The sequence below is a fragment of the Bufo bufo genome, chromosome 3, assembly GCF_905171765.1.
Source record: "Bufo bufo chromosome 3, aBufBuf1.1, whole genome shotgun sequence".
In the NCBI taxonomy this organism is placed as follows: Eukaryota; Metazoa; Chordata; class Amphibia; order Anura; family Bufonidae; genus Bufo; species Bufo bufo.
In genome coordinates, this window is record NC_053391.1 from 613,992,475 (window position 1) to 614,005,164 (window position 12,690).

Consider the following 12,690-nt stretch of genomic DNA (forward strand, 5'->3'; position numbering starts at 1 on the left):
GACCACCCAGCAATCCAGCAGCTGTGGTCCTACTTGCAAACTATAGGAAAAAGAGCTGGCCTCTCTGGTGGCCGGGACCGTGGGAGCGCACATAGGCCGGTGCTTTTTCCTATAGTGTGCAAGCACGACCACCACTGATGGATTGCAGGGTGGTCTGTAACCATGGAAACGAGCCGTGTATATTGCGATAGAAAAATGAATCCAGCCAGCAAAGGAAGCAATATGGATAATAACAATATATTAGTAAGTGCCTTGTATTAACTTTCTATTTCTGAAGCGAGACAACCCCTTTAAGGAGGCCAGCTGTGTATGGAAACTTAGTGGCAATGCTCAATGGAAAAAAAATATGCAAAGAGATATCTACCAGAGAAAGAGAGCGATCTCGCTAGCACCACCTTTTGGAAGTGGGCGCCTATGGGTCAAAGTCTGGCTTCTTAACGAGCCCTGACAAGGGAAAATAGCCAAACCAAATATCCATCTTTGTCTGGGAGATACCTCTTTGCATATTATTTTCCCATGGAGCATTACTGCTAAGTCTCCACACAGCTGGTCTCCTTAATGAGAACCAATAGCCCCATCCAAGCTGAAAGTGCTGCGCTTTTTTGTCCAGCAAAAAAGATGGACACCATAACAGAAACCTGGTAGATCCCATTATAATGATGTCCATCAGGTGCATTAGAAATCCTGGCACTACTTAAAAATGGAAATTGCAGTGCAGATGTGAAGAACAAAGTCTCAAAGTTGGCAGCAGTGAAACAGTTCTATACAGCATTTCAGTTATTTCCATCAGTTATATTTGAGCCTAAACCCATAGTGAAGCCTACTCAGAGATCAGGTGTAAGGGAAAGATCTGCTCCTGTTCTGTGTTTTTGACTGACAACTGATAGACATAACTGATCAAATACCTGAAGCGTGAAGCGTGAAAAATTCAATATCATACAGCATTGCTATTTAATATAGAAGAATATTTTATAAGAAATGACCTTATAGGAAAGCGTCAGGTAGCTATGAAGAGCATCTAGATTCTCAATAAACTCGGTCAGATTCCCTCCCAATGTTCGCAACATTCGATCGTATCCAGACTGCTTACAGAAGGAGAAGAAATAAGCTCCAAATAACTTCAGAACTTCTTCTTCAGATAAATCTGTAAACCAAACAATGGCGTTACATGTAAATACCTGGAAAGGGCACACAGGTAGAAGTGAAATGCAGTTCAGGTGAATGCCCTCCCTTAAATACCATTTTTATTTATTTATTTTTTATCTAAATATGTTTAGATTTACACGCTGATCCCTTTTTTGATATATCTCCATCGCAGTCAGAGAGTTTTTCTGATACAGAGCACCAAATCCCCTGCATAGACAGGCTTAAACCTTATAAATGTGTTAGAGGGCGCATGGGAGCTTACTGCAAACTGCGTTATTATTAACCCTCTTCCCACCGTAGTCATTTTCCGTTTTTTCATTTTTGCTTTTTCCTCTGATCTATAGTTTCTATTGATGCCACATCATGAAGTATGTAAAAGTGGGCAAAAAATTGCAATATGGCCATTCACAAACTTCAGGCATTTTCAGATGCGGTGATGCCAATAATGTTTGTATTAGATGTTATTTGGTGAAATTGGGTGATATTTAATTTTTTTCCTTGTTTTTTCTTCTTATATTTTTATTGCTCAATAAAACTTTCTTAGCAAAATAAAAAATGATATCAACATACACACGCCATACCAAGATACAGTATCAGATATAAAAACATAAACCCCTAGCATAAGAATGCACCAATACATAACAAAACGAGTGCCTGCCTGGCTCACTGTCTTGCCTTCATGTGGATCATGGTGACACAATGTTATAAGTTATCAGTTGCCATTTTTGATCATGTACTTGAAGTTGAAATCTCCTCCATTATTGGCACCAGGTAAACCTGGGTCATTATCTGATTTAGCATGCATTGAATGCCCAATCAATAGTAAAGTACACAGCAGTGGGTCTTACGGGTCCCCAATGACACCTGATGTGTAAAGCTTGGTGACTGCATCGAACCTGAAATGACTGGCACTTACGGAGCATTCTGCAAGCCTCTTTGACCATTCTCAGTGTGATAACATCATCATAAACTTCATAAGTCATAAATGTATCCTGGACCTCAGCAAGAATTCTGCAAAGTAAATATAATAGCTGAAACGCACTGCCTGTTTTGCAGGAGATCAGTAGTGCTTTAGGTAGGACTATACATATATTTGTCATTAAATATTATTATAGGGAATGTGTCAGAAAATGACCCTTTTTTTTTCAAATCACATTTTTATGTTGAACAGTTTTTTAAAATTTTTGAAATATATTTTTTCAATTTCCCATGTGACTATATTAAAAAAAATCTCATAATCCTGTCATTTTCACACTAATGATATATCAAACTTCCTCTTCTGTACAAGTAACTTTTCAGCAGTCATTTCATTATTGAAGACAGGATTACAATGACACATAACACCTACACCCAGATAACACAGGAACCACCATTCACAATAAGTTCCTGTTCAATACTTTCGCCCCTTTACAATGACCTCTGCCCAGGGCACAGAGGATGCCTTGAAAATTCTCCCATAGAAGTAAATGAGGTCCCTTCCTGACCATTGTGTCTATGGACCATGGGGCTGCAATAAAGCATACCTCTAAATAGGAAGTCTTCACATGTTATTAGACCTAGTGTCTAGTGCAGAAACTTCCATTACAGGATTTTTTTTAATATAGATCGTGACATGGAATGTGAGAAATAATAAAAAAAAAATTCTAAAACAATACGTACATGAAAACTTGATTTATATAATAGATCAATTTCTGACAACAAATTCACATTAAAAAAAGAAAAATCACAGAAAATAATGCACAATAGATGCAAATATTATATATGGACTAAGCCCTCATTCCAGTATGATAAAATCTGAGACTCTCTGTGTGACTATATGTGCAGGGTCTGCTCTCCTGAATGTAGAGATCCCTCTCCTGAGTGCATAGATAGGTTTGGAGTAGGATCTGCCTGACTGACTGAGACCACCTTGGCGCGGGTAAGTTGGCACACGTGTTTAGATCAAAATATATTGTCTGAGAGTCTCAGATCTGATCATATCAGAGTGAGAACTTAACCATATATAATATTGCCTAATAGGGCATTATTTTCTGTGATTCTTCTTTTCTAATTGTAGCCATGAACATCCGCATATTCATTTATTACATTGTGCAGGATGTTTTTATTTTATCCTTTTTCTGTGATTTTTTTTTTTATATTTTCAAATTCGCTTTAAGGTTTAAAATATAAAGGACAACTAGATGGATAGATAGATTGATATGCAATAGAGAGATAGATATGAGATAGAAAGATATGAAATAGAAAGATATTAGATAGATAGATAGATAGATAGAGTAGATATATAATAGATAGCTATGAGATAGATTTATTCCAATTTATCCATACAGTACCAACAGCATTAGCAGCATTTGTTAAATTGAAAAAAAAAAAAGTATAATAAATAATATCCTGTAATGTGTCTAATAAATATAGACAGTTATGTTGTCACTTACTTTAATTTTTGCCATGCTTCATCCCCATATTTTTCCACCACAAGAGCTTTTAAACAGGTGTTTATGAATCCATACTGCAATAAAAGGATTACATACTGATGACAAAGTAGTGTGAAATGGTTAAATAAGTTAGATAGACGCTCTGCATTGAATGACTTTAGAACCTACCATGGTACGTGGTATAATGACAGTGTGACCGCTCTCTCGCCCACTTGTTCCTGTAATAATCTCTGTCACCGGTGGTGTTATTTAAGCTACCTGACGGGTGAACACACCTGCTGGTAGGAGGAGGGTGTATACATGAGAATAGCTGAAAATGTTTATTAACAGAGCAATATTCTAGATAGAGGCACTACTTACTGGAGCCAGAACTGCTGGACCTGATCTCTCCATTTTCTGGGGTCAGTAGGTGGCACTCAGCTCTGCTTACAGGGGGATTACAGGGGGATTACAGGTTTCAGTACAAAACTGGAAATAGCTTCTGCATAAAATGTCATTTATATCATTGTCAGGAAGGGTACAGGACGTGTCTGGTTACAAAAAAAAACAACATTCTAAATACTCGGAGTAATCACACGACCCTATAAATGGTTCCGCATCTGTTCCCCATTCATATCGATGGGGCTGCAAAAGCTGCGAACAGCACACCGTGTGCTGTCCACATCCGCTGTTCCGTTCCGCGACCCCGTAAAAAATATAGAGCGTGTCCTATTCTTGTCCGCTTTGCTATAATGGGCTGCCCGTTCTGTTCCTGCAATTTGCGGACGGCACGGTCTTGTGAATGCGCCCTTACAGGGGATGGCCGCTCAAGGCAACCCTTCATGCTAATGTTTGGGCCTGTGGATGTCATAGAGAGGTTGCTGCTCCTACATTGGAAAAGAAAAACCACATGCAGATTCCCATGGCAGTGATTGCTAATTGATTGGTGTTTGAAAAGCAGGAGCCACACAGCAAACAGCTGATTACAGGCTGAGATCTACAGAAAAATGCGTTTTTGAGAGAGAACCGTGTATATAGACGGGGTCCGTCATCAATCAACTGGAGCAGAGAGCGCCTAAGTCCCTGCAGACCCCGCATGTCCATGAAATACACAGATGGATCATTGTTTTTGATATATATGATATATATGATTATGAACAGCAGTGTTCGAAACGCGTAAATCCTGTGTGAGTGGGAGAAGGTGCCACTGGACGTGTACATGTTACTTTGGTGAAATAAAGACCGGACCGAAAAGATTTACACTGGTGCTGGATCTCTGTTTTTTCATGAACATACATCGGGACTTCCTTAGGTCATTCCGTGCACCCATTACAGGACAACTACGGGTGAGCTGGATATATCTCTTTTTCTATAGGTGGATTTAGACCGGATGATTCTGCAGCCGATTGTCAGGAAGGAAGCGTTCCATTCCGACAGTCGGCTGCTCGTTCAGTGAAGGAGACCACTGTATTTACATGTAGTGATCACCTCCACAGTATGAGGACCAGGGAACGCTATTGCGATCCCTCGACCTCATACAGATTCATGGTTTCTGAGCAGCAGATCGCCGTTTTGACAGCACAATCTGCTGCCCAGAATCTATGATCGGTGGTGCCTGCATGAACGTCGGGATCACCCGAAGAACAAGCGTTTCGCTCATTCATCGGGTGATCGTTAGCACATATACATGGGCAGATTGGCGCGAATGACAGATCACAGGAATGGTTATAATCTGGACGATTATTGGCTCATGTAAATGCAGCTTATGACTCCCAGCATGCACAGCTGCTCGACTGTTCTCTGCACTATCCTCGATGGGAATGGAGCCTGCTGGGAGTTGTAGTGTCACAACAGCTGGCGGGCCAAAGATAGCTGGGATAAGGAATAACTTTCAGATTGGTGGGGGTCCTACCGCTGGGACACCCACTGATCAAGAAAATGGGGGCCCTGTACCTCACAGGGCACTCCTAAAATAGACATAGAGGCAGGTCAGGCATGCACACTGCCATTCCATTCATCTCTATGAGGCTGCCGGAGATAGCCAGGATAACCCTTTAATATCCTCTGTGGCGCAACAGAAGAATAAAATACTCGCTGCTATGTCCCCCTACAGATTTCAGCTCTGGAGGTCTCTGCAGTGGGATAAACTGTGATTATCTTGTTTTAGGTAAAAAAGAAGCGTGTTAACTTCTATGAATGTTATATTTTTCATCTTATGGAAATTACAAAAATGGTAAATGCTGCTTGTTGCTGTTTTCATCCCCGTCTTGTCACCTCAGCTTACCTTGAATATGTTTATGTCTGATGCTTGTTATTCAGGTCATGGCAGCCGATCAGATTTGTTTATGGTGTATTAAGCCTGGCAGTAGACTGGCATGTCCATTTCTGCCTGGTGGAAATCAGATACCAATTATGCCGCAACCCCCGGAAAAGCATAGGATGGGAATAGTAGTGGTATGTGGGCCAGGCAGTGACAGTAGGGTGCCCCCCTTCTTCTCTTGGAGCACACCCTGATGTTGGGGCTCCTGCCTGATGGCAGTTGGGGTGCCCTTGGTGTGAGTGTTGTACGGGTGCAAAGCAGGAGATGCAGGAGCAGTTGCCGATGAATGGTGCTGGGTCATTAACCAGGCCAGTTGTAGAAAATAAACAAGTCTGTCTTTAATAAAGTGCAGAATGGTAGTTGTAGTACATCTAAATGTATCAGACACAGTTCCCAAAAATTCACAGTGCAAATCTTCCCAGATAGCGATGTATGGATATAAATCAGGATGAGGGTTGTAGTACTCTTTCCCTCTGTTTTTCCAAAGTTTCTCTCTCTGCAGAATCTGAGGCTGGCAAGAAGGTTCTTGCAAAACTTGTCTGTAATTCCCAGGCTGAGAGGTACAGGGTTAAGATACAGTGAAAGGTGTCTTATCAGTGCCCATCTCACAGCAGTAAAGTCTTTATCAGCTTTAAACAGTAAATACCTTACTGACTGATTTTGATGCAAATATCTCAGAGATAGTGATTTTCTAGGATTGAGGTCTAGTTTTTCCGAGGAGTGAGCACTTGTAGCTCCTTTCACTTCCTCAGTAAACACACTACACTAAACTAGGGGCAGACTGAAGTCCATCACCTAGATTCCTACAGGGGCAAAGTCAGGATTGTTAACCCTGGCTGATCCGTACAGAGCTACTGTATATAGGTTTTACAATAGCTTAAATAATAATATATAACAAGAAACTATTATACTCACCACTACTTACTTTCTACATAAAAGAGGTTTGTCCACCCTATCAAAATTTTTCCAAAAGTTCTGTAAAAAGCACTATAAGTGACTTACCCATATCATAAGGGATATAACAAGTCCTGCCCCCTTGTTCCAGTACAATCTCTTCCCTAAATGTACGGGGCTCTCGTCCAGAACATGGCCACTGATGGAGGGACAGGTGACCAGACCGTTCCATCACCAGCCTCCACTGAATAACACTGCACACGTGACTAGCATGTCCAGTGCTGAGCAATGATGGCCGCTGATGGTTGGGTCTGGTGACTCATTGTCACATGCATTTAGCCGAAATGGTAAGAGCCAAATATCACACATAATACATAAGGGTACGGCTACACGGTGACCCTGGTTTCATGACCTGTATCTCAGGCAGGATAGCAGAGTAGCGGTGATCCCATCGAAATGAAAGTGATCGCTGCACGAGTTGCAAACAATCCAGCAGGTCTGGATATTTTGCAACTTGCGTAGCGATCCTATTCATTTGAATTGGCATGACCGCTTCTCTGCGGTCGCCGTGTAGCCGTACCCTAAACGTTTAGGCCAATGTACAACATTTTAATTGGTTGAAAACCATCTTTTATGGAAAGTTAGTTAATTATTTGTTACATTATACTAATATAATTGAGCTTTAAAATTGCCTTTACAAAGGATTTCCACGTAAAACATAAAAATGGTCATATATTAATGAAAAGGATGCTGTCATTTTTTCAGTTGCGATTTTGTAAAAATGATAGAAGCCAGAGCATTGATGTCACTTAAGTTAGCTTCTAGGCAAGTGATGAAAACCTGTCACTTTGTCAGCGATAGAACACGTTGCTGAAAGTACTGTAGTATTAGAATAGCAAATTCAAACTGACAACCAATATGGTGGCACTTCCTGTTGGCTCTTCTGTAAAAATGGCTGCTGCAACATAATAGAAGAAATGCCCAAATCTCTGTAAGTAAGCAAAAAATAATTACCAAAATTTGGTTACTCCTGTGACATTTGATTTATTTGTGCCAATTTTATATATTTTATGGGGGGAAATTTAAGACTGAAAAAAACCACTTTGGAATGTGAGTTACCAGAGGAAAATTAGATATTAGGTGTCACAATTCTTGGTATTTATTAAAGGGGAGCTGTAACCTCTCTTGACATGTCCATCTTAGCTACTGCATAATGCTAATTGCATCCACCGTGTAGTAACAATTCTGGAGCATCTATTCCTATGACTCTATGTTGTATCATTCCTTTATTTATTATTCTTGCTAAAAGTTATGAATGAATTACTGTCAGTTTGCAATGAAGGTCTAGATGGGTGAGGGTCTGTGCAGGGTCACACCCCCAACTGGTAACACCCAGATGGACCTTTATTGCTAACTGCTGGCAATTCATTCATACTTTCTAGCAAGAGTAATAGAGGAATGGCACATCATAGAGTCATAAGAATAGATGTTCCAGAATTGTTATTACAAGTGGAATCCAAGTAGTTGCTAAAACAGATATATCAGGAGAGATCGCAGGTCCTCTTTACCACCCACTGTTTTTCCCACTATTCCTGAACATATAATGTAATGGCAGGTCTTACTTTATAAAGGCATTATATAACCCAGTGTACATCTTACTTTCACATTAGCGTTTTTCTTTTCCGGCATAGAGTTCCGTCACAGGGGCTCTATACCGGAAAAGAACTGATCAGGCATATCCCCATGCATTGTGAATGGAGAGCAATCCGTTCAAGATGCATCAGGATGTCTTCAGTTTAGTCATTTTGACTGATCAGGCAAAAGATAAAACCGTAGCATGCTACGCTTTTATCTCCAGCGAAAAAAACTGAAGACTTGCATGAATGCCGGATGCGTCATTTTTTTCCATAGGAATGTATTACTGCCGGATCCGTCCTTCCGGTCTGCGCATGTGCAGACCTTTTAAAAATGAGAAAAAAATTAATACCGTATCCGTTTTGCCTGATGACACCGGAAAAACGGATCCGGTATTGCAATGCATTTTTCTGACTGATCAGGTATTTTTCAGACTGATCAGGCTCCTGATCAGTCTGAAAAAATGACATGCGTTTGCATACAGTTTGCCTGATCAGGCAGGCAGTTCAGGCAACGGAACTGCCTGCCGGAATCAAACAACACAAGTGTGAAAGTATTAACTAGAGAAGCTGGTTTTGTGGCGTGATAGGACATTTTCAAGGTTTATGTGGTTATACTGACATCTGCTGGACATTATGCATCCTCACATGCTTCATTTGGTACCAGACAAATCCTGTTAAAGAGGACCTTTCATCTGTTTAACCCTAGTCTAATTATGGTCTTACCTTATACAGTGGATATAAAAAGTCTACACACCCCTGTTAAAATGTCAGGTTTCTGTGCTGTAAAAAAATGAGGCAAAGATAAATCATTTCAGAACTTTTTCCACCTTTAATGTGACCTATAAACTGTACTTAGTCTTTTTACAATTGGTCACTAGGACCATTGGTTGTCTCTGGGTTGACACGTGTTGCTGATAGTGTTGAGCGAACTTCTGTTTTAAGTTCGGCGTCTAAAGTTCGGCTTCCGGTTAGCAGAGAATCCCGATATGGATTCTGAATTCCATTGTGGTCCGTGGTAGCGGAATCAATAATCGGCCACTATTGATTCCGCTACCACGGACCCCAACAGAATTCGGAATCCATATCGGGATTCTTCGCTAACCGGAAGCCAAACTTTAGACCCCGAACTTAAAACAGAAGTTCGCTCAACACTAGTTGCTAATTTATCATTACTAAAATATAACATTTATTATTTTACCCTTAAAATTAACTAGAACTCACATGGTTAAAATTATCAGCTATGCCTGAACTGTAGCTGTTGTTATTGTATATTGTGTATTTTGTATACAGTTGTGAACCTACAGGGGGCAGCCTTGTCTGCTACCTCCTGGCTGCTTCTACTATCTCCACTTAGCAACAATGTATATTGTATTTGGTGCGCACTGTTATTCCCACAGTGTGCTACCTTGAGATAGCAAATGTCTTCCTGGTTCACTCTACTGTTAACAGTCTAATCATACTATCTTGCTAGACATGGCATTCGCTGGCTAAAACGACATGTATCACTCTCTGCCCCCCGACATGTTTCGCCAAACACTTGGCGTCTTCAGGGGTTTGCCCAAACCCCTGAAGACGCCAAGTGTTTGGCGAAACATGTCGGGGGGCAGAGAGTTGTTTATGGTGTATTAAGCCTGGCAGTAGACAGGCATGTCCATTTCTCCCCGGTGGAAATCAGATACCAATTATGCCGCAACCCCCGGAAAAGCATAGGATGGGAATAGTAGTGGTATGTGGGCCAGGCAGTGACAGTAGGGTGCCCCCCTTCTTCTCTTGGGGCACACCCTGATGTTGGGGCTCCTGCCTGATGGCAGTTGGGGTGCCCTTGGTGTGAGTGTTGTACGGGTGCAAGGCAGGAGATGTAGGAGCAGCACCTGACATTTTAACAGGGGTGTGTAGACTTTTTATATTCACTGTATAAGGTAAGACCATAATTAGACTAGGGTTAAATAGATGAAAGGTCCTCTTTAACAGGATTTGTCTGGTACCAAATGAAGCATGTGAGGATGCATAATGTCCAGCAGATGTCAGTATAACCACATAAACCTTGAAAATGTCTTATCACGCCACAAAACCAGCGTCTCTAGTTTGCCCAAACCCCTGAAGACGCCAAGTGTTTGGCGAAACATGTCGGGGGGCAGAGAGTGATACATGTCGTTTTAGCCAGCGAATGCCATGTCTAGCAAGATAGTATGATTAGACTGTTAACAGTAGAGTGAACCAGGAAGACATCTGCTATCTCAAGGTAGCACACTGTGGGAATAACAGTGCGCACCAAATACAATATACATTGTTGCTAAGTGGAGATAGTAGAAGCAGCCAGGAGGTAGCAGACAAGGCTGCCCCCTGTAGGTTCACAACTGTATACAAAATACACAATATACAATAACAACAGCTACAGTTCAGGCATAGCTGATCATTTTAACCTTGTGAGTTCTAGTTAATTTTAAGGGTAAAATAATAAATGTTATATTTTAGTAATGATAAATTAGCAACACGTGTCAACCCAGAGACAACCAATGGTCCTAGTGACCAATTGTAAAAAGACTAAGTTTATGTCTCAACACGTGTTAGTGGGTCGTATGTAAATAAAAACTATAAACTGTACAACTCAATTGAAAAACAAACTGAAATCTTTTAGGTGGAGGGAAGAAAACTAAAAAAAACGAAAATAATGTGGTTGCATAAGTGCAGTGGCGTTGCTAGGGCTGGTGTCACCCGATGCGGGAGAAAATGGTGTCACCCCCCCCCTCCCGAAGCAATAATTTTTTAGCCATATATGGGGGCTATGGTGGTGCTACTGTCATAGGGGGCATCTGTTAGCTCAGCAGACCACCCCCTAGCAGTCAGAGCCTGGTCTCGGGAGGGGCACTTCCTGATTATTTTCTGTCCGCCGCCACAAAACAATGGTGCTTATAGAACAGACTACACAGTGTAGCGGTATACTGTACATTGTGGGGCACAGTGTAGAGGTATACTGTATATTGTGTGGCACAGTGTAGAGGTATACTGTATATTGTGGGGCACAGTGTAGAGGTATACTGTATATTGTGCGGCACAGTGTAGAGGTATACTGTATATTGTGCGGCACAGTGTAGAGGTATACTGTATATTGTGCGGCACAGTGTAGAGGTATACTGTATATTGTGCGGCACAGTGTAGAGGTATACTGTATATTGTGTTGCACAGTGTAGAGGTATACTGTATATTGTGCGGCACAGTGTAGAGGTATACTGTATATTGTGCGGCACAGTGTAGAGGTATACTGTATATTGTGCGGCACAGTGTAGAGGTATACTGTATATTGTGTGGCACAGTGTAGAGGTATACTGTATATTGTGCGGCACAGTGTAGAGGTATACTGTATATTGTGTGGCACAGTGTAGAGGTATACTGTATATTGTGCGGCACAGTGTAGAGGTATACTGTATATTGTGTGGCACAGTGTAGAGGTATACTGTATATTGTGCGGCACAGTGTAGAGGTATACTGTATATTGTGCGGCACAGTGTAGAGGTATACTGTATATTGTGTGGCACAGTGTAGAGGTATACTGTATATTGTGTGGCACAGTGTAGCGGTATACTGTATATTGTGTTGCACAGTGTAGGCTACATGTGTATAACAAACATATTCCACATGAAAACTTACAATTACTTGGCTTGGCCCTTGGGGATCTCGGACACCACTTCAACACTTTGGCCGCGGGCTCGGCGGAGCTGATGTGTTTTATCCTAATGAGAAAGATTTCATAATAAGGATTTGGAGAAGGGGCAGAGGAATAGCAGAGCGGGGAGGTTGCTGCTACTAGGGGGTCATACCATGGGGGAGTAATAAAGCCCACCATAATGCCCCCCCCCCTAGTAGAAATAATTCTCCTTTTAATGTGACAGTGCAAAAAATACCCCCTTGTAATGCCCCCAGTTGAGCTAATGTCCCCATAGTGCCCCATAATGTCCCAGTATAAAATACCCTATATAGTGCCCCCAGTAAATGCCCCCATAGTGCTTCTCTCCCCCCTTCCTGCTAGTGCCCCCCATAACGTACCAGTATAAAATGCCCCATCTATAGTGCCCCAGTAGATGCCCTCAGTGTCCGGCCTCCGATAGGCTGCCGGCCTAGTGTCCCCCATAATGCCCCCCAATAATGTGCCAGTAAGTGTCCCCATAGATGCCCCCCCCATCATGTGCCAGTATAAAGTGCCTCTCCCCCCCCCACATGTCCCAGTATCATAGTGCCAGCTACCCCCCCCCAATGTGCCAGTATCAAGTGCCTCTCTCCTTCC

General features: G+C 41.8%; 1 protein-coding gene across 1 annotated transcript in view; it reads right to left on the reverse strand.

Moving 5' to 3' along the window:
- Positions 1-3,971, reverse strand: part of LOC120993971 (guanylate cyclase soluble subunit beta-2-like) — a 64,661-nt gene extending 60,690 nt beyond the window's left edge. The window contains exons 1-4 of the mRNA XM_040422431.1: positions 3,939-3,971; positions 3,579-3,652; positions 2,063-2,157; positions 984-1,144 (exon numbers count right to left, since the gene is read on the reverse strand). Of these exons, the coding sequence (XP_040278365.1) occupies positions 984-1,144; positions 2,063-2,157; positions 3,579-3,652; positions 3,939-3,971 (363 nt within the window). The remainder of the gene's footprint in view (positions 1-983; positions 1,145-2,062; positions 2,158-3,578; positions 3,653-3,938) is intronic.
- Positions 3,972-12,690: the final 8,719 nt, after the last annotated feature.